The 23023-nt window shown below is 43.5% G+C and overlaps 1 protein-coding gene across 4 annotated transcripts in view; it reads right to left on the reverse strand.

The window, feature by feature from the left end:
* The window catches only part of pard3ba (par-3 family cell polarity regulator beta a), a 178929-nt gene that overhangs the window by 56411 nt on the left and 99495 nt on the right, over positions 1-23023 (reverse strand). For all 4 annotated transcript variants that reach the window (XM_021313420.2, XM_036127955.1, XM_012857330.2 and 1 more), the window contains 2 exons: positions 16023-16238; positions 14222-14483 (listed from right to left, as the gene is read on the reverse strand). In XM_021313420.2, the coding sequence (XP_021169095.2) occupies positions 14222-14483; positions 16023-16238 (478 nt within the window). The remainder of the gene's footprint in view (positions 1-14221; positions 14484-16022; positions 16239-23023) is intronic.

The raw sequence follows: 23023 nt of genomic DNA on the forward strand, positions 1-23023 counted from the left end.
CTACATGCTCCTCTCTGGAGAGACCACCATATAAATTTTCATTTTAAGAACTCATTCAAGTTGGAGACTTTGCCATCTACTGCTACTTTTGTCTTGGGAGGAAACTGGTTTAAGCATTAGATGTCCCAAATGTAACATGATGAGTGTGTAGCTACTTTTATCTATGGTCTCCAGTGTCTTGCGCTCACCGTTAATTCCTTTGTGCTTTTTCACACATTTATTAATTTCTGTCACGAAAAAGAATACAAATATAGTGAGTGACTAGCTTGGATATAACTCAAAAGGAAAGTCGTAAAAATGCTAATATATCCACTTAATATATTTATTACCTATAAAATGCAGGGAATAATTATAATTTGTGCCCAAAAGATGTGCTGATTTTGATTTTGATTAGGTATTCTTTTTCACATTCCCCTCACCATTTCCACTGACTTCTACTCCCAAATCAAAACCTTCATTTGTGCAAAATCAAGCAGTTGCTCTGGAAACTTGGGGCAAAGCCAAGCACCGGTAAGAGTCTAGATAATAACTACAGCTACTGCCATTCTCGTTTATGTAGGAGCGGAGGGGAAGAGGTGGCATGCGTACAGTTAACTGTCCTCTAATGAGGCTCTGTGTGTAACTGAGATCACAGCAAGCCGAGTGCTGCGGTGTCACCAAGCTGACCTGTGCAATTAGCCCTCTGGGAAGGAGGAAAAGAAGCAGGAGGGAGCAGAAGAGCAAGCCTTTACCTAAAAACGGAGTCCAATAGTAGCCCAAAGCTAAATAGCTCATCTGTGCAGAATAAACAGCAAAACAAATACCTTGTAAATCTCCATCTCATTTCTATCCTGAATATTCTGTGTTCATTGTAATTGTGACAAGAATAAAGGTTGCTGGTCCTGTGCAGTCTTAATAAGCTGTGGGCGGCTGGTCATCACCAGGCATTACAGAGAATGTGCGAATGCGGTCTGTTGATGAGGTAAGTGTCTGCGTGTGAGAAAAGCATTATTCTTAGGGGAGGAAAAAAATATCAGCTAGGATATACAGGTGGGCCTTCTGCTCTGCTTGCTACAATCCCATGGCACCGACTGCGTGCTTTAAGGGCTTCTAGACATGAAGGCTACATGCTTCACTTCAAATCGAGCATCAAAACGCGGGGAAAAGTGACATTTAACAATGCGTGGTTGTTAGCGTTACACATGCTGGTCTTAGTAATTCACAAACTGCTGATCTACTGGGTTTTCACGCACAAACTGCATCCACTGAGTCGCAGTTGTGTTGAGCGATGAGGAGAATGAGCAGATTGTGTTGGAGATGATTTAGAGCAACAAATGAAAATATCCAGTTGTCACAACCAAGGTAAGGCTACAATTCCCACACGTTCACCTGAACTGGACAATAACAGATTGATGAAAGGTTGCCTGGTTCAATGAGCCTTGATTTCAGCTGCAACATCCAGATGCTAAGGTAAGAATTGAGCTCAAACAACATGAAATCACAGCCTTTTATAAAGAGTTCAGATATAATTGAGTTTGAGATATTTTTTTTTACACACTTTACTTACGATTCGCTGAGCGCCGTTTAAGCATCCGAGCCCACCTGAGCACAGATACCCATAATTCTCCATCAGACGTATACTCATCTTCTGCTGGCATCCAGCAGAATAATGCACCATGTCACAAAGATAAAATCATCACAAAGTGCTTTTCTGGCCCTATTGAGTAAACTACACTGAGATGGTCTACAAATCACCTCCGTGGTGTGGCAGAACAGGATATTTGCATCATGCATCATGCAGCTGACAAAATATATTGCAACTGCTTGATGTCATCATGTCAATAAGAAACTAAATCTATGGCAACATTTCTGACACCTAGTTGAAACTGTGCCACAAATAGAACAAGTTGCAAAATACAGGTTTCCGTTTTTAAACTATGTAGGATCCGGTCAGCCACAGTAAAAATATTGTAAAACAAGCATGGAGGATGAAAGCAGTAGGTAGGTTTAAAAGTTTTAAGATTTTTTTTTAAAGTTGGACAACTATCTAAAGCAAGCCCCTGGTGGCATGATTACATAATGTGAATGAAGGGTTATATAATTTACAGAAAGTAAATTATGTCCTCAAACTACTGATACCTCCAAAGGGACAGGAGAGGGTTCTATCAGTCGGTTATGAGCCATGTTTTGAGATAATACAACTAGTTTGTTATTGATTCTGAAACACATTAACCTCACACTGTGAATGTTTAGAAGTCGCACACATATCTTGTGTCATGTCATACTGAGCTAAAATTGCACATTGGCAGTAAGAATAAGACAGAATGTGGATCCCTATCACTAATATGGACCGTGACCCTTCCAAAACTGGGCTAACTGAACTGGTCCTATTTGCTACGCTGGTTGTGCTATCGCTTTTCCCACAGTGGTACCTATGTGATTGGGCTACTGGCAACAAAAGAATCCAACAATCCATGCTTTCAGAAACAAAACTAACCACAAAAAACACCAATATACTCAAGAGCTCTTACATGTATACGCTGCACTCACACCTCCAAATTGTGCATATGGGAAGGGGACAGAAACACACGATGCAGGACAAAATGCCAATAAAAGATTTTTATTGCAATCAATGGGAACAGTTTATGGCTCAGGGTACTCGCTAGTGCATTTACGGTGAAAGCTTTCAAAATTACGTTGAAATTAGACCATTAAGCAATATGACACAGAATAGTGCAATGGGGTCAGTTAAGCTCTTAAACGTGCATCAGCGCAGCTATAAACCTCCTGGACAATGTAAACATCATAAGGTAATGCTAGCTATTATTAATTTGACGAAAAGCCCTCTTCGAGCTGCACTATATGCAGCGCTCCGCACAACAAGAAGTTCTGATTGAATGAGTTGTCACTACATTCGTATCCCTTCATGTTTTCATGATTGGCTAAACAAATCAAGTCAATTATTATCAATATTCAGATTTTCTGCAAAAACTATTATTATTCCTTAGACTAAGACTACCATTAAAGAAATAAGATATTTTACAGCTAGCTTGAATTTCTGTAAGCAGCAGGTAGTTTGGACTAAATACGAAAAATGGCCTATTTGCCTTTGAGAGCCAAAATACAAAGAAACTGTATAAAAGAGCAAAGAATGACTCAGAAAACAAAGCGAATTAAACGAGCACGTCATAAAGCAGTGAGAGCTTGCTAAATTCATCTGTCTTAGACAATGAATGCGAAAGACACCAAATAAGAAAACAGACTAGAAAGGAGGAAAAATGAGAAAACAGAGGAGAGACAGATTGGTGAGCCAAAGCTCCTGTGAAAGTGCAGCTCAGCTGGGGAGGAGTAAGGAGCTTAGCAATATATGGACTGAATGCAGCTACGTTCAGAGGCACGGGGAGAACAGTTAATCAGCCAAGCAGAAATGTTATCACAGTAATTAGATTGCCCTGCATGTATTTGGAGAAGAGCGCACTTATCTCAGCGGAGCTTCCTGTAAAGAAAAAGACGGAGACAGTGAGAATTGGGTGAAAGAAGCAAAAAGAAAAAAAAAGGGAGAGCCAGACTTAAAGAGAAGCGAAGGCTAAACGCCACAGAGAGCGGTGATGTAACACAGCACCTTCTCCTGTTCTGGCGACGCGCCGCTCGGAAAGTATTTCATGGCTCCAAATAGACAGAATGACATTCCCTCTTTAATATTGGTGCGATTTCCTTGTTGAAGCGGGGGGGGGGGGGATCGGGTTACACGAGGAACGTCGGCCCCGGCGACAAGGTCACAAAAGGCCTCCGAGTTTCGGCTTTGACTGACAACAACACAAGCAAAGCCGCTCATCTTTGAAAGAAGCCCCATCTTTGCTTGATAAGGCAGAACTGCCAGCGGGGCCCGCGAGTTTTCCTCCACCAGGCATAATTAAATCTATTCATCTGAATTCCTCTCCATATGCACTACGCTGCACACCGGCAATTGGACCCAAATCGGCTTCCTTTAATAGCAGATACGAGCATTGGCAGGCAGGGGGAGAAAAAAAAAAGCGAAACTGCAGCTGGATCAACCCGATGCTAATCGCAGATAAAAAAGCTTCACTTACCCCGTATAAATAATGTAGAGATCCAAGAAGGCAGATGGGAGTGGGGGATATATCTGCTGGTTTTTACCTTAGTATCTACAAAATACAGGGAAATTAGACCTAACACTTTGTAAGCACTATTGCAACAATTTTCCTAGCCAAAGAAGCACTGGCGTAGCCAAAAATCCTAATCGCAGAAAAGGGTGAAGGGAATCACTTTAATATCATCTTTAAATTAGTCTAATTTAACGCCTGGAGGAGAGAGGATCGAGGCAGGCAGGTATGAATGCACAGCAAGTTGTTCCCAGGGGAACTGGAGGCGGATATGGAGCGCTTGTCTTAATCAACGCCTGGCCAGTCCCTGGAGTGCAGACACTTCAGTCAGACAAAAGAGAGCGATAAAAGAAGGAGATGGAAGGAGGTGGGGAAGAGGGAATTTGGAGAGCCATGGTTCTAACATAGTTTACATGTTAAAGGTCCTTACTTGTATAATTCCATTCCAATTGGACGGATAAATCTGGAGGATAAAGAGACGAGGAAATAGTTTTGGATACTTTCTAAAACTCTAATACAGAGAAGGAGAATGAATGGAGATGTCAACTGGAAGGACAGGATAAAAACAGAGGAGCTCTTGAGTAGGCAGCTCCATCCATGTGCCGCCTGGTGAAATATGTGTTCCCCTTTAATGGTTTGCATTTTGATATGGGGCATATCTGAGCAACAACACATTAAAACCTGTAGCCCTACAGCTATTCGTCTTTCCACTTCCCTCCACGCTGCTATCAGGGGAGCTGTTAATATTTAACAAGGCCACTGGGTTATATGCACCATACTCTCACTTTAGATGTGGATGCTAGTGCGTTTTGCCTCCGATGTATGGGTTGTAAATACAGTCAGCAGGAACTAGCTGTGACCTTTCTTCTGTTGTGGCTACTACCTCGATGTTGCCAACAGCGGCGGTGGTTCTTACATGAGTAAAACCTCTTCTAATTTCAAATTTGATCTGATAATGTTAGTTTTTTTTTGCGCCAATTCCTACCTGAACAGCTTAAGATTTAACCGAAAACGTTTCTTCAGTCCACCATTACAGGTATCCTTATTCATCATGTGTAGAGAGCAAAGCGGGTATCTTTCTAGCCTCCATTGGTTGTATTATAAATAAACTCATTCATTAACAGAAGCATTTTCTGTGTGACAGTTTTCAATAAGAATTAAAGTTGTCACCAAGCTTTAGCTAATATTAGCTGTGCTTGCCAGGGAAAACATTTAAACCCCACTTTGTTACAATAAATAATAAAAAAAATTACACTTTAGGCGATTTGTTTATACCTTACTAGCCTTTTTTTTTTCCAGCATGACAGTAATGCAACCCATTTGTCTTTTAACAGTTAAAGTTACATTATTTCTACTCAAATATTGATTGAAATTGACAAATAAAATGTATGCAAATCGTAACAAATATTTTTAGGTGTAACCGTTGGATCTGTCAGTGTTAACGTTGCAAACCAGGTTCGACACAGGTTGAACTTTTATTGCTGTTAAAGGTATACTATGCAACCGGGGTTGATTTTCCAGCGAGGCTCCCCCCAGAGGGCGAAGGTAAAAGTGCACTGTCGTAAAGATGCTCAGCTGTTCTGGTTTTCTCCGTCAAGCCAGGCGCGGTTGTTTTGAGCTTAGCAGACAGGCAAACGCAACGAAAAGCCGAAAAAACGGCAGTACAAACAATGATTAACACAGTGAAGGTATGAACATCAAGCTTCCCGCAGCGCTATCTTGGCGAGGCGGCCGCATGCTACCGCCTCGCCAACATTCAAGAAAAAATAAAAAAATAAATAAAAAACTCGATATGCTTGCATGTTTATTTGACGTTAACACGCGGTTCTTTGTTGTTGCTTTCGCGCGTGCATATAGTTAATGGCAGGGCAAAAACACATGGAGTTCTCGCCATAAAGCGAGACTTCTGTGTGTGCGGGCCGAGGGCTCCTGCAATTGCAAGTACGGTATTTCCCCCACAGACCACCAGGGCGGCCGAGAAAACCTTTGTTCGACCTGAAATGACTCATTTAATCATCCAAAACGGTATGGAACACATTAATTAACTGAAAAATGTTGCATAGTATGCCTTTAAGGCCACATTAGTGCTCCGGTCCGCTTTTTTAAGTTTTTAGGTAAAAAAATACGATGGTGCCGCCCCTCACACCCTGCTGCCCTGGGTGGTTTGCCACTTGTTGCAACAAACACAAATGTTCCTTTCCTAAGTTGATAATGTGCAACCTTTTCCCTGCTGTGGCTCCACGTGAGTACTACTGGCAGACGTAGCCTCCTCCAGTCAGAGACGCATCCTTTGACAAGTCTCACTTAACCTTCTCTGCCTGGACGGCAGAGGTCACGCTCTGTGTGCCTTTCAGGGGGGGGGGGGAGATGCTGAGGGGGAACGAAGAGAGAGGGCACAGGTCTGCTCTCGCATGTGTCTGTCATTAGCAGACGTTAAACGAGATCGCACGTCCATCCATCACGCGTGGCTAGAAGACGACTGCATAGGACAGAACCAATACCAGAGGTGTAATCACTTCCTGGCGCCTCCTCTTGCTCCGAGTGAGCACGTCTTGGGGGGATAAGGTGGGGCCACATGCTAATTGGCTGTGACTGTTTCCTGTGGCCTTTTATTGGTCGGTGAGTGATGAGTGGCTGGCCTCGGCAACGCCGTCCGGCCCTTACGTCTGTGTCTGCGCTTCCAACAGTCCGTCCCTCCCGGGGGTCGACTCAGATGTCACGACTCCTCGCTTGAGGAAGTGATGGATCGTAAAGCTGATCGCCGCAAATGGAAGGCCCTCGTCTCACTGTCTGGGTTTGATAATTACGGCATGGACAGTAACTCACCGCACAAACGAGGGTGTCGTGTTCCTCGCTCAACAACGGCGTCAGCAGGTTCGTTTGACCAAGAAACCGGTTTAGTCCAAAACAGTTTGGAGAACACTTATACGCTCTGAACCGCGTACGGGTTTGACGTCTGAAAGTCAAAAACAATAAAGCCACTGCTGTAAAAATGACAAGAGAGCATCCTGGAGTTAAAGGTGTATTCAGTATTAAAGACAAAAAAAAAACAAAGGCTTCCTATGGGAGGAATTTACAGAAAGTAGAGGGTCGTCGTGACTTCCCCCTTTATCACCTGATATATATGCATAAGGATTTCCACATCATCCTCGCCGTCTATTTCCCCCCCGTCCCCCTCTGATTTTTGACTGACGGCTCACATCAGCGCCAATAAACCTGCACATCATTTCAGGAAAGCTGCCCAACGCGTCGGACGTGGGGGGAAAGAGGTGGTGGGAGGAGAAAAAGTTAATTTGTTTTCCGGCAGCTGCTGACAGTGATAGCGGCTGTGTCTGTGCGCCGCCACGGCAAAGTTGTAAATTAGAATTGTGCCTCAATGGTGAGCGCAGGAAGCTGCTTCTGCCGCGTAAAAGCTCATTTTCACCGATGGCTTAAAAAAAATAAAAATAAACACTTGGCGGCTTTTTATATTTAGGGCATCGGGCGCCTTTGCGGGAAGAAAAGTCCCCTCAAAATCTGAATTACTGAGAGCAAAAAAGGCAATAGTTGCCATTTCATTCCTCTATGAAGAGTGATTCACTCCTTGCTGAAAACAGTTTTTTCAACATTATGCTGCAATTTTGAGGCCGAGTCAAAGAGTTAGGAATTTAACCGGCAAATACGGGAAGGCCTGGCTTTAACAGAGACTGCTGCAAAGGGCAGGAAGAGCTGGAGCCGCGTTCTCAGCACAAGCCCAACCTCTTCCCATTCGTCAAGCATTAAGTTTGAAGTGTTTATCTTAAACAGCGTTTTCTCTCCACTATGCACCTTTGAAGGAGTAAAAAAAACAAAAAAAAACAAAAAAAAAAACGCCCCGGTTTAGAAATCCAGCCGACAGCGACGAAGGGTTAGAGCTGCACTAGATGGCAGGGATTCGATGAGGAAATGTTTAGTTCAGTCAGATTTGAGAGTTGACCTGGAAAAAATAAAATTAAATACTTGTGAACATCTCTGTCCTCCGATAAATACGTTGAGGAGGAAAATGAGGGGATCATAGCTACGGACAGGATATACGAGGAGGTGCCACCTGTATGAGCCAGAGCAGTGGAGGGAAGCCTGGGTGACCTAGACTGGTATGTTGGTCTCATTTGCTGTATTCTTAGTCATTAAAGGAGAAGAAATTAGCATTTTGTAGGTGTTGATTAGAGAAATCCCTTCCTGTGGTGGCATGCGGTCTCCTTAAACAGCAGTGGCGTTTAAATAATGCCCTTAAACTCTGTTCCTTATGACTGCCGATCACGCCGAAAAGGGCTGAGAACAATTATTGCCCATATATGGACATACACTGTCCATATATGGTGTCATCATCCATATATGGACTGTGACACCATATATGGACATACACTGTCCATATATTGTGTCATCGTCCATATATGGACATACACTGTCCATATATGGTGTCATCGTCCATATATGGACATACACTGTCCATATATGGTCTCATCGTCCATATATGGTGGGGAGAACCGCAACGACGGAAAATGCATTTCATTGACTAAACACATTAACATTTTTCATTTTGTGTGTTGTCGTTCTTTCACGTTTGTGTTGCAGAAAAAGCATCAGGAAAAAGTTCTTGTGTTACTTTAAGCACAGTTTATCCTAGCTTGCACACAATAAATAAGAAATAAAGGGTTAAGTTTATATTTTTACCCATGGAGAGATGTGCACAGTTGATGCCTGCATTTCAATGGCTTCCCAGAAGGGAGAATATGTGCCTTAAGCCTCCACGTGAAACCCTAAGAATATGTATACAAGCCACCTCTGATTAGCAAGCCATGTTTGGGTCTTTTATCAAGTGTTTGGCAAGCACTATTTGGGATAGAGAGATGAATAGCAATGCACAATGGATAGAAATATTCAGTGTACATATATAACCCCTGTGCATGTTTTACACAACGTTGACATTAGTAATTATCCCGTTGAAGCCTCCGCTCCATATCGGCACAGCTAGGAGTCCTTAAATGTCGGATGAAATGTTGACTCAAAGAAATCCACCTGCAGAGTCTCAACCAGCCATAGGATTAGACACTGCCTCCCTGATTTCTGCCCCCCTGTTAGAGCTTAAAGTCACGGCTAAGACTTTTCACACAAATGTGTCAGGAGGATTTCGGTATTCCCACCAACACAGGTGACAACCACGCTTCATTTTCTGTTATCTGTGACACTTTCTTAACCTGGCTTAGTCATCCGAGGTGAAGATTTGCGAACCGAATTGGTGTATTTTGTAAGAAAATAGGGCATATGCTGCAAGACAAGTGTTAACCCATCAAAGATCTCTTCTTCGGTTTTTTTTTTACACTTTAATGAAACTTATTTTCAGACAAAGATAACTAGACTACATACAAGGAGCAGTTTCAAAACACGTATTTCATTTATAAGGGAAAAAGCTAACCAAGCAAACCTGGCCTCATCCGCAGATCAAGAATTCATTTAAACACTGCAAAAAGAGAACAAAAAGTAAGTAGTTTAGTATTTGTCCTTGATTTGAGGAGGTCAATAAGATTGTCTGCCAGTGGAATGAGTATTTTTACCCCTAAATTAAGATAATTAGATAAACTACACTTGGAATAAGATGATGGAGATGAGTTGATCCAAAATGAAGTGCAAAAATCTTATTCCATTGGCAGATTATCTTATTTACCTGGTCAAATCAAGGACAAATACAACTAATTTCAAGAAGATTTGACCTATTTTTAGTTCCTTTTTGCTTTGAATAGACTCTCTGACAAAACAAAGATCTCACAAACTAACTAAATGTAAGAACTATGAGAAACTAATCGACATTTATCCATCTGTAAAGGGCTCAAAAGCCATTTCTAAGGATTTTGGAAGGGAAATTATCCAGAAAACGGAGAAAACATGGAGCCAACAAAGCAAAATTACTCCAAAAGAGCCCTGGTTTCCTCCTTAATGTTGCCTAATCATAGTAGATAAGAAAGACACGGACAGAGAACCGTACACTGATGAAAGCCCAGACATAGGGAGGCGAAGAGAGGTGGCTCATCATGAAGCTAGCGCCTAAAGGCCAAGGTTCTCAGGGGGGAGAAAACGAGCGAACGCTAACAGCAGCAATCCATCAGAAATCATTGAACAGAGGGACTCCGTTATTGACATCGAGACTCTGGTTCTGCACGGCACGGCCCACCAGTGACAACCTTTCAACCCCGCACATTCTGCAACTAAGCGATAGGATGAGAGCGGAACGGGTGGCGCTAATTGGCTTGCTTCCCTGTCGGCTTTCTGCAGCGCAGCGAGCGTGGGGGGAAGGAGGAGGAGGTAGAGCATATATATGACACTGTATGTGGATTTGTAAACAGCAGATCAGGACGTCAGCTTTCATGTCCTGTAAACTGGTTAGGGGCTGATCCTCCCTGGGACGGAGCGGGAGTGACAGGATGCGGGACAGACGGCGCGTGTCAGTGTCCCACAGCAGGGGCGGATCTGCAACGACGCCCCGGTGAACGGCAGAGCATCTGCAGGCTGAGCGAACTGTGGAAGACGTTTCAGCGCAAAAAAAAAAAAAAAAAAGCATTTGATGGGACAATCAAAGCGGCACATCTTTCAGATTTTCTGTCAGAAGAAGATCACAACAAGCCAAATCCTCACCAGAATTAATATCATGATCATCTTGCTTGACAGAGAGACAAATCCAAGCATGACGATGTTGTATAAATTTATTAGGGCGACCCAGTCAGCCGGTCTCGTCCCACCGTGACACGTCAGCAGAGGGGAAGCAGAAGAGCAGGCAGGGTTTCAGCGGCGGCCCCGAGGCGACGTTCCAGGCAAAGACTGTCTGCATGCAGACCAGACGAGCAGTCGCTCCCCGGGTCTGGAGGGCACTGCCATTTGTCTCGGCTTATTTAGGAATCGGGGAGATGAGCTGAGGATGTGACTTCGGGCTGGAGAAGGCAGATGTGGCGGCGTCTATGCAAAGCCGGAAAGCGTACATCTACTCGCACCTCTTGAGCTTTTTTCCCCCACAACCACAACCGATTTCCTTTTGTATAAACTCACAAAATGACAATAAAGTTTGTCTAAGTCTAAGTCTGCATTTAGATTCACGTCATTTTCCCTCTTCCCATCGTTCTTTTATTGTTCCCTGTAGTTCCGAGTGTCAGTTTAGGGACGTTCTCCTGCTGGAAGGCGAAGCCTCGCCCTCGTCTAAGTCTTCTGCAGCGTCCGACGGGCTTTCCTCCTGCAATGCCCATCGTCTAGTTTCTGAAAAGCTTCACCGTCCCTGCTGAGGAGAGTCACTGCCGCACCAGGACGCTGCAGAGTTAGCTCTCCAACATCAACTTTGTTTTGCATGAAGGCCAAAAAGCTCAACTGTTTTTCTCCTGCATGTTTTTTCTTTAGTTTCCTGACAACAGGTTTTCCCACCTAAGCTATGGATTTCTAACCTCTTTCGCTCCGCCTAGCCTCACTCTCATCCATCTGGGACCTCTCCCATAGAGAGTGATTTCTCCAACCAATTTTATTGTCTAGCCAATCAGGACGCAGGGCTGGAGTTTCATAGATGTGACGTAGTGGAGAAGCGACCATGACGTGAGACTGTTTTGATTTAGACAACAATGGCGGTTCGCATCGAGGAAGCAAGCGTTAACATTGATGCTGCTATTTCTTCCGTGTTGTCCAATCTACCTAATATTGTTTCATTAAAAGAACATCAGAGAACGGCTCTGAAGGCTTTTGTTGGTGGAAACCATGTTTTCGCCCTTCTCCCGACCGGATTTGGCAAATTTTGTTTTCCGGGGCGCTAACCGTGGCGGAGCGGTTAGCACGAACCATGTTAGGAGGCCTTTAGTCCTCAACGAGACTCTGACTCGCGGCGCTTTGCCGTCTGTCTCCCCCCTCTTCCTGTCAGGTCACTGTCAATAAAACGTGTGCCACTAGAGCCACAAACACATTAAAAACAAAACAAGTTTTGTTTTTTTCTGCGTCGCTCTCATCAGCGTCACGGGTTAGCTTCGGTGTGAGTGGTTGAAATAGCACGTCGATAAAGATGACAGACAAGTGGCTTATCCAATCATATGCAAGGATTTTTGATAAGGCCCAGCCTTCTGAAACGCCATTCCTATGGAGAGGTCCCAGATGGATGAGTGGAGCTAGGCGGAGCGAAATACATCTGGCTAGGGTCAATTTAGTGGATTTCTGCAGCCCCTCCAGAATTATTTCCCATCCTCTCTGGCTGTCTGTGCTTAAAACGACGACAGTGAGCTGGTTTTAGCCGTTTTCCCCAAATCTTTGCGTCTTGCCGTGCGTTTACTTTATTTCTAAAAAACATTGACTAAGAGGGGGAGGAAAGAATCGATTGTCAAATAAATAAATAAAATCAATGGCGATGGCCGTTTTGGCAGAATCATAAGCGTGGCAGAGCTGTAGCCTTGATATGGTTACTCTTGGTGCAGCATAGGCATTATAGTATTTGGGACTGGATCCTAAAAAAAGGAACCTCCAAGAGTTTTTCAGCTCTCCACCACATGTGAACAATCCCAATAAAACCCAGACGTTTGTGGTTTTAGCGGGTTAAACCAACATTAAGACGGTGTGATCAGATAACTCCGTCTCTCGTGCCATTTCCCGGCCTGTTTTAATTGCTTATGACCAAAACTCCAGATGAAAGCTCCCCGCTCCCGCCTCCTTCATCTTCCAGCCGTTGTGACGGGTCGATCTGATTGAACGGGACAGATGTAACGACGTTTGACTTTGTAAATCCATCAGCCATCACGACTTATCCTCCTCCGTTCCCCCTTTTTACCCGTGCTTGAACACTTTGATTATGCAAGCAGGTGAAATCAAGCGAAACAATGAAAACAATCCAGCCGCGGCTTGTTTGAATTCAAGAAACTCCCACAAAAATAAGCAACTTCCAAAAGGTCACCTTACGCCCTGCGGTTGGCGACGTGCTCCTCAAATAATTGAGCTGTTAAACTAAATATTTACAGCCACTGAAAGGACAGGGCTGACTTCCAGCATTTGCACTGCAAGCTGGTGCTGCACACACTTTCACCGCTGAGGTAAATTGAGGTCATATGTGCATAATTTGCCCTTTTCCCTAATGCTGCTATTGGAGTAAAAAACCATTTGAGAGCAGCAATCAGATTGCATAGAGCAATGCTCTGGCTAATTAAGTCATATTTCTAGTTCAATAACAATCAAGTTGGCGAGATAAAGGCCAGGAAGAGAGAGGGGAGAGCGTGGCGGTGCGACGGTCTGGAAGCTTTTACCGCATTCTGTCCGCCGTGGAGCTAGAGACGCAGTCAGGACAGAGAGTCTGGGCCTTAGCGTTTCAGGCCGTTCCCCATAAACCCGACAAAACCGACGCACCTCCGCTGATAAGACGTGGATGCATGCGGTAAACCTTGCAGGGGATTTCCAACTGCGCTTCATAAAAAAAAAAACACCATCTGTCACCGCCACCGGCGTCACCTTGCAACATATTTGTCTGTTTCTGCCGCGGAGAAACAACAGAAGGTTGATGTTTATTAGAAAATTAACTATTTCAGATGCCAAAAAAAAAAAAAGCTGATAAAGTATCAGGTAAAGCCAGGAGAGTCCTTCACGTTGCCCTTCCTGTTCCTTCCCCCCCCCCCCACATACGCCCCGCCGCCAGCCTCAACCGGGCCAACGTCTCCTCCATTACCGCCCCTGACACTGCGGCCGATTGGATTCTTATCGGCCATCTGTAGTCCGACGCCCGGACCGCGCTATCTCTCGTCACAGCCTAATTGAATCCCGAGTGTTAGAAGTGTGGTGATACACTGACCGCAGTGTGTCAGTGCCAACAGATAAGGGCCGCCGCTGCAGGATTGGATCACCACAAATCAGGATGGGGACAGCCTGATAAAGGGGTGACGAGCGTTTTGGAGCTGGCACTGTTTCTCCGGGACTTAATAATGGATACTCTCCATTACTGAGAAGGTTGTGTTCATATCCAATCACCGGGTACCCTGTAATCCCGCCGCGCTCAGTGGGGTCATTTGTTGAAAGTTAACCGAGGGGACAGAGGGGCTTTTCTTTTAAAAGCAGTTTCTACACAAACAAGGTGGACATTTTACATCTGAAGGATTTCCTACCTTAAGAGGGCAAATCCTTTCTTCTTAGACTTCTTATCGGGTTCATCCTCTAGGTCCGCGCTTTTCTTTTCTTTTGACTTCTTTGGCTTCTTCCGCGGTCGGTCCTCTAACTCCTCAGTCGTCTTCTTCCCCTTTGGCTTCTTCTCCGTCTTTTTCCCCTTGGTCTTCTTCTTCTTCTTCCCGTCGTCCACGTCCAGCTCCTGACGGGAGGAGGTGCTGGCAGGCGTTTCGTGGCCGGAGCTGTTGTCTGACAGGTCGTCGTCTAAGAGGAGCAAGCAGACAAGCAGGTAAAGCGGGTACCATAGCTTTGGATTTGACTACAGGCGTGTGAATAATCGGCTTTGTGTCTTGAAGAACTGGAAATACACTTAAAATAATTATTGCAGTCGCATAATCTCCTATAGAGTGCGTGTAATTTACACTTCTTCCATCACTTCCTGTTTTCCTGGCGTACAAATACGATGTGATGCAGGACTGTTTCTTTTAGCCAAGCTCTAGTTTGATAAACTTGATGAATCTGGTTTTGGCTACAAGAAAACAGCTACTTGCCTACAAACACTAAACCACTAGTGGCACGATTATTGGTATCAGTAACAATACCATTAAAATTGTTTTATCTGATGCAATTTGTTATTTAACTTGACTTTTTAAGGTCAGAGTTTTAACAAACTTCTTTTCACGTCACCAATTTACCAATTAGATGCCATCGGCAACAAGTTGGGAGTCAAGTCAGAAGCATAACGATCCAAAACGAATGGCCAAGAAAGAGAAATGGTTCACCAGTACCGACAATTTTTGATACGGGCAGTTGCCCAGGGCGACATTAGGAAGGGACGATTTAAAAAAAAAAAGAAATTATGCATTTATACAATCAATAATAAAGTGGAGCCCCTACTTGTTGCCCAGGACCAGGACACACTTTGTGTGAGACTGCACCACATTTTATCTCAGACTTCATGGTATTTGATTGGTCAGGGGGCGGCATAAGGAGGAACTTATGCTAACAGACTTCAAAATCACCCCTAAACATAAACCCTACAGCAAACATGTGGGGTGGACAGGAATCTGGAAGGACCAGAGAGATGATGTGAAGAGAAATGGTCCAAGATATAAAAGACTAAGTGCTGTTCTAATGGCCAAAAGGGGGGTTGTAAAAATTCAGAGCAAGAGTACCGATAATTGCCGTCCGGTGGTCATTATTTTTTCCCTACTTACTACATTTAATCAAGTAAAAGGTTAAATCTTTAAAAAAAAATTCCATGGTGCGACTGCAATAAAAGATGATTTCAAAGGATTTTTACACGTATTTACCAGGGATAAGTCTGGATGTGCGCGTGCACGTATGGAAAGTCTGATTTAAAGCATCAGAAACACATTTTGCGAGATCTGCTGAAGTCAGCAACCGGGGGAATGAATCCAAACTGCATATCTGCCCTTTCCCAGTCAATAAAGAAAATGCTAACTGTGTTCACTTTAAATCTCAGAAGGAAATTACATCAAGATCAGGTGTCTGCATGGCCACAAGGTGAAACATAAAGAAACGCTGCTCTGTGATATAAAGGCACTCCTTTCTATATTGCTAAATGGATAAAATCATGTAGCATTTCATTAAGGTACTTAGGCTAAGCACAGCGTCCTCTCTTGGCAGGCCTCTGGCTCTTCTCCAGTGCCAGTGGGTTAAAAAGCCTCAGGGATGAGCATCAGCAGTACGGTTGGTGATTAAAGCGGACACAATGTCTCAGAAAGCCTTTATTATAGGAGCAGGAACCATCCAAAAGGAACTTTCTGAACGGTTGCTCACCGTCTTCAGAAGGCCCGTCGTAGGATTTGTCGATGGCGATGCGGAAGCTCTGGTTGCACGCTCGACCTCGGATCACCTGCGGCCGCGGCCGGTGGAACGGGACCTGCGCTTGGCTCCGGCTCTGCTGGGCCTCGGACACGGCCGTCTGGAGGCTCTCCAGGGAACTGGACTTCATGAGGCCGAGGGTGGGACCCAGCGCTCCTCCAGAACGGGACTCTTCAGAACGAAAAGAGACAACAAAAAGGTTATTTTCTGGAGCAGATCGTGACCGACTGCTTCGATTGGTTAAACCCAGCTTATGTAAATAAAAGCAGCAAATATCTGTATTCTACATGTTTTACAGCAGTACCCCCACCAGAAGGATCATATGCAGCGGTCTGAAAGGGAAGCCAGTTTTCAGATTTCAGTGCTACAGATGCTAATTCTAGTGGGCTCACGCAATTAACATGGTCTCACGCTTAAACAGAGTTGTTTTAAATATTCACTTATAAGTAGGTAGTATTAGATTATTTAATGGTGCCTGAAATTCCCCTCGGTCAATGCCAGCGTCCTTTTAATTTTTTTTTTTTTAAACCCAATTCCCACAACCGAACCAGACGATGACTGGAATGAGGAGACAGAAAAAACAAGGCCGGCTGATGGATGGGGGAGGAAGTTTTTGCTCTGAATTAGTAATGCAGCCTCTGCTAAAATGAGATGGAATAATCTTGTTGAGATCACAAGCTTTTAGCAAAATCTAGCCAACTGCTTACAAAACATTGCATTTGTACACATCTCCCGGAGTTATACTTCCTTATTTAATTAAAGGGCATGTGCATTAAACCCTCTGAAATGAATGCTCCCTACAATTCAATTTGGAGAAACTTTACTTTCCATAAGAACTGGGAAGAATATATGTTTCAGGGAGTCGGAAAGGGTACTTTAATAATTCAGTATACTGAGTGTAATTAATCTTACCGACACACCGAGGTTACACTCATGGTTTAAAGGCTATATTTCAGACTCAAATATAATCAAGACCAAATGCTCTTATTGCAATATTTGAAATCATGCCCAAAACAGCTTAATATTCTGCAATTAGACTTTCTTGTATTGCAGCAACTGTTCAGGTCTAAAGAAACATTTTTAATGAAGTAGAATCAAATTATTGCTGTCTTTTATTCATGAGTTATCTTTAATGTGGGGGGAGGCTGTATATGAGAAACAGAAGCTCTGTGTCTTTTTATGCTTATATTTGGATCGACAACCTCTGCATAAATAGTTTCTGGCATTATTCTGGCTGGATATTTGATGGCAGACTTCCAAAATCGACATCGTCCAGCTCGATAAAAAAGTTTGAGCTCTTTAGAGGAGTCAGGCGGAGACTTTAAAATTTAGGAACATCATCTGTAAAGTAAGGCGTTAGAGGCATCATGCTGTAGATTGGTACCGGTGCACTGCACGAGGTTGGTCATGATCCCCACCACACATCAGAACCGGTTTGGGAAGAGATAAATGGACTTTTGGAAAGGCTTTCCCAAACCTCTGACACTGCAGACTCTTCAGGCATGGTGGTGGTCAAAACCAGGCATTTAAAGCCAGACCAGAACTGGTCAGGTAAGAGATGCTGCAGGGGAAACAACTTGCTCCTGGAATGGCTCTGACCTCAACCCTGATGAAAATATGACCACTCTGATTTAAACTGTGGCCTGTGCCTGACCACTTTACATGAATTCTTCCACTTTTACCAAAAAAAATGGGTAAAATATCCAGCCAAGATTTTGCCATAAGCCTGTCCCCTATAAATAATAACTTGTGTCTCCAACTGATTGATTTTAATAGTCATCAAAGTCATTCGGTGCTTGTTCTCAATATGGTTTACAGATAGATGGAATAAGCTCACTATTTGAGCTTAATCATAGAAGTAAACCTATGATTTAATCTTCATTTTCCTAGAATACATGTGAAAAAAGTCTCAAGACTTTCTGTAGTATTCAAGGTTCTTTAATGGTAGCAGTTCTATTCAATTCAATTCAATTTTATTTATATAGCGCCAAATCATGAAACATGTCATCTCAAGGCACTTAAAAAAATCAAGTTCAATCATATTATACAGATTGGGTCAGATTATACAGATTGGTCAAAAATGTCCTATATAAGGAAACCAGTTGATTGCATCAAAGTCCCGACAAGCAGCATTCACTCCTGGGGAACCGTAGAGCTACAGGGACAGTCGTCTGCATTGTACATGGCTTTGCTGCAATCCCTCATACTGAGCAAGCATGAAGCGACAGTGGGAAGAAAAACTCCCAATTAACAGGAAGGAAAAACCTCCGGCAGAACCAGGCTCAGTATGAACGGTCATCTGCCTCGACCGACTGGGGTTACAGAAGACAGAACAGAGACACAACAAGAGAGACAAAAAAGTTTTAGTGAAGCTTAACAAGGTAAAAATCCAGTGTTGAGAATCCATGAAGATTGAACAGAGAAAGAAGAGGAGGGATAATGAAAAAAAACTGTGTGGAAATGGGTGAAAAAAATTAAATTAAATCAGGCTTTGCAGGAAAAGGTAAAGTGAAAACTTGAGAAGAAGCATGAGCTTAAGGGAAGTGAAAAGTTGGAGTGGTGCGTCGCTTAATGAACTGATATGTTGGCATTCAAAAGCCTACATCAATTAGAAATTAATTAAAAAAGCAACATCTACACAATTGAACTCAAAAAGATAAAGTTGTTTTATTTGATTTAAAATCATCTGAAACCTAACCCCTGTCGGCCGTGCACAGTTTTCCGCTGCACTTCTTCCTTCCACTTAACTTTCCTTCAGTAAGCTTGGACACAGGACTGGTCTTCCTTAGCAATGACGTTTAGCGGCGGACCCTCCTTACAGAGAACGTCTGTCGGCCAAGTCAGCTGTCTAATCCGTGGTGGTGTAGGTCATAATTTCAGCATTAATAAAAATAAAATGGATTGGAAAGCAGGGGGGAAATGAACAGCAGCGTAGTCAGGTGCGGCCTCCATGAAGGCCACATCTGATTCAGCCGAGAGACGAGGCACCGGGTTATAAAGAAAAGAGATAACGGGGAAAAGAAAGTAAATGTCAAGAAGATGATGATGCCGCTGTCAAAGAGGCATTCTGACATTCATGCTCTGGCAGAAATTGAAGGACAGCGCGGTAAGGAGAAACCCCTCCAACAAAGAGAAGCAACAAATGCATCTCCGACGCTCAGAAAAGGGAGCCGCTTTTTTCACCCACTGAGACTCTTCCATAGGAATGACTTCTTTGGATCATGGCACTCGCTTCTAAAGCCTTTTTTTTGTCATTTTAGATGCCTCTAAATCTTCGAAGTTGAGCCCAAAAAAAAAAAAAAAAAAAAGAGGGGGTAGTGAAACTGAAGCGGCGATGGGAGTCGAAGGAGGAGGCAAACTAAGCGAAGCGTCGCTGCCTTTTAAGTCCCAAATTGACTTTCTGAGAGGAAGTGGGATTTATGGGGAATAAGGGTTATAAATAGAGAGGCGGGAGCGCTCAGGAATAAAACGCTCAATTTGAGAGACAGGATTTGTGTCACAAATGTAATTACGGCTGTCCGGCTCACAGCCTGATAGAATTAAGCTCCTTGCCAGTGCACTGCGCCACTATAAGGGGAAACTGTGTGTCTGAGCACGTGGTCGCGTGTGTATTCATTACAAAAATGTGAGAATTTTCATCCAAGTGGGGGGAAAAAATAGTCACAATGCTGCTTTTATGAGATAGCGGTGTGTGTCCTTGACCGCCTTAGATGAAATAGCAGAAGTAATATGAGAGCAATTCACTTTTGCTGGAGCGTGTATTTTGTGTGGCGGCAGCGCACTCATTGCATGCGTGTCAGGCGGCTGCGGCTGGAGGTAAATGAATAATGAGGGTTTAATAGGAGGGATGAGATGAGGGGAGAGAAAGAGAGAGAGAGAGAGAGGGGTGGCTATCATCGGCAGCTCGATCCAATGGAGGGTGAAATCGGCGTTTATCACATATCGCTGCCCGCCGTGCCGGCAGATGCCCTCGCTCGGATCCGTTCGCATCACGTCCGCCTGATTGCCGCCGGTTCAAGCTGGTACACGTATCTGACAAACAACTAAACAGCCAAATAATACAAAAAAAATAAATAAAAAAGAGCCGCCGGCCTGACGGGCAATGCCCTTCACATTTTTAACGCTCCTCAATCCAAGATCAAGCCGTAAAGTCACGATCTCACTGTTTGATCTCAGCCACTTTGACTAGTTTTGTTGGTTTTTAACTAATAAAACACCCGCTAAAGTCGTGTGTGTGTCATGAATAACTAATCTAATCTGTGCCACCTTTTGCCATCAAACTGTCTCATTTCTTCATGGCAAAGAGCTATAAGGTGTTTGAAACGCTCCTCGGACATCTACTGGCATGAGCGGCGGACCCTCCTCTTAGCCTCTAGATCAGGGGTGTCAAACTCATTTTGGTTTAGGGGCCGCATTCAGCTTAATCTGATCTCAAAAGGGCCACACGAGTAAACTCATTGCAAGATTAAATAGAACTAATAAATGTGGATGTGTTGATTTTTATATTAAATGAATTTCACTTTTACACGATATATTATGAATAACCTCAGCGTTTTTAAGAAAAGTATGTGCAATTTCAACAATACTTTTACTCAGTTAAACATTTCCTTGTGCATTATGCATAAGAACTGATCACAGTGATTGGACAATGTTGAAAAACATTTATTCAACACAGCACCCCTCGTGGACAATATAGGCACTGCAGATTTTCAATTAAACGAAGTACATGTTTTTTTTTCAATAATTGTTTTATCATTCTCTTCCTTTTATCTCCTCTTTCTTTCACCTTTTCTTTTTTTCTTCTTGTTCTTCCTTTCCTCTCCTACTTTCCCATTGTAGTGTCCATATCATTTGAGATATTCCCCGCATAAATCATAATAAAACTATTCACATTCATAAATCAAGCGAAGCACTATGGCAAAAGCAGTACTGCTCCACTTGTGAAAGTCAAATCGGATGAGCTCTTTTTAGCATTAAAAAAACAATTCTTACTGCCACATTGCCAGACAGGACACTGGGAAAAAATAAATAAATAAATAACTTTTTTTTTTTTTTTTAATAATGATAATGCATTTAGCCACAGGGCCGGACTAAATTGTTCGGCGGGCCGGATCTGGCCCGCGGGCCGTATGTTTGACACGCCTACTCTAGATTCAACGCGTCGTTCCTTCAGAGACAATATTCTGCATAACATGGTTGTAAGGAGGAGGGGGGGGGGTTCCAGCTCCTGTTGCCTTTTGTTCAGCAGTCAGCACACTCTCCTTTGACATCCATGAGGCATTTCTATCTGCTCACAGGGTATTTCTGTCTCGGATCACAGGTCAACACTCTCTAATATACTCAGGCCGGCCCAACAGGCTCCAGCAACCATATCACAACTAAAGCCTCCCGCCTAGATGTCTAAATGCATTAAGCTGCAAAAACTAGCTGATTTGCCAGCAAATGAACAATCATACCTAATAAAGTGACTAGGGAGTGTATATTTAACATACTTAGTTGAATGTCCAAGTTACGAGCTTCAGAAACCACTCTTTCTAGGGATTACAGTGTTATATAGAATGTGTTTTCACACTATTAGCAGCTAGCTCTCTGGAAAGCTGCCATCTACAGTAAAAACAGGTAAAAAAAAAAAAAAGAAGGAGGAATTGAACATGCAGACGTCCACCTGAGCATATGCCCGACCAGCACGCATCACACAGTGATGTGTGTGACGTGACTCTGGAGGCTGGATGCTGTCGTGTCTGCATTAAGCAGACAGCGGTGAAGTCTTTGCCTAGAGTGTAGCCGCAGGGTTTTTCTTCACTGCGAGGGTCTGAAAGGACTAATGCGACACCATCACGCTGCTTTGTTCCAGAAAAAGAACCTCTTTAAAAGCCAGAGTGACACACCTGTAGAACAACACAGGTACGTGTAAGAAAATTAGAAGACCGTGAAAAGGCTCAATGTCTTCTGGCGCCGCTTTCTGAAACTGAAACTCGTATCGATTGATTACATAGGGAAATATTTCATTTCATGTAATTTTGATGATTACGGCACACAAATAATGATAATCTATGACTCAACGTCTAAGAAAATTTGACATAAGGGCAATCAAAACAGATCATTTCCACAATAACGTCCATGTTATGGCCTAGGCAGTTGATTGGACGACTCCTGACTCCTGAACAGGAAGGGTAAGCCCCAAAAAACGTCACTGTTTAGGGAGACAGCTTCTCTCACAGAGAAAGTTGAGTGGAAGGAAGAAGTGAGGTAGGAAAAGGTGCGCCAGCAACACGGATAACCGCAGCCTTGACAGGGTTGTCAAGCAAAATGAGGCACAGAATCCACATTATTTGAAGTCCAGTGTGAAGTGTCCTCAGTTAGGGATGGTTCACAAGCTAGTTCAGTTGTTACTGTGATGATTAGCCCAATGGAGAATATATGGGGTATTGTCAAGAGGAAGATGAGCGACACCAGACCCAATAAAGGCTGGTATCAACGCAACCTGGGCTTCCTGAACACCTCAGCAGAACCACAGGCTGGTCGCCTCCATGCCACGCTGCATTGATGCAGTCACTCATGCAAAAGGAGCCCAGACTAAGTATTAAGACACCTCTCAGGTGGATCTCAGGTGGATCAGAATGGCTTCACAGCATGCGGCTTTGCAGCAAACTTCAGAAAGGTTGCCACAGTTACATGAAATTGCATAAAAACTAGCTTCACGAAAGCAGTAAAACCCGCCCTGACCTCCATGTTACTGTAAACACAGATACAGAAACAACAGAACGCATGATCTCAGTGCCTCAGGCTCAATCTGTTTATTGAATTTCAAGCCTAGTAACGGTTTATTTTAAATAAAACACATCCATACATAAAGAATGGAATGATTTTTTTGATTTGGTTGGAATAAAGGAGCAGAATAGATTTAAGAACATATGTCATAAGACACGCAGGCAAACAAGCATAAACTCTGCTCT

This window comes from Fundulus heteroclitus, chromosome 24, assembly GCF_011125445.2.
Source record: "Fundulus heteroclitus isolate FHET01 chromosome 24, MU-UCD_Fhet_4.1, whole genome shotgun sequence".
In the NCBI taxonomy this organism is placed as follows: Eukaryota; Metazoa; Chordata; class Actinopteri; order Cyprinodontiformes; family Fundulidae; genus Fundulus; species Fundulus heteroclitus.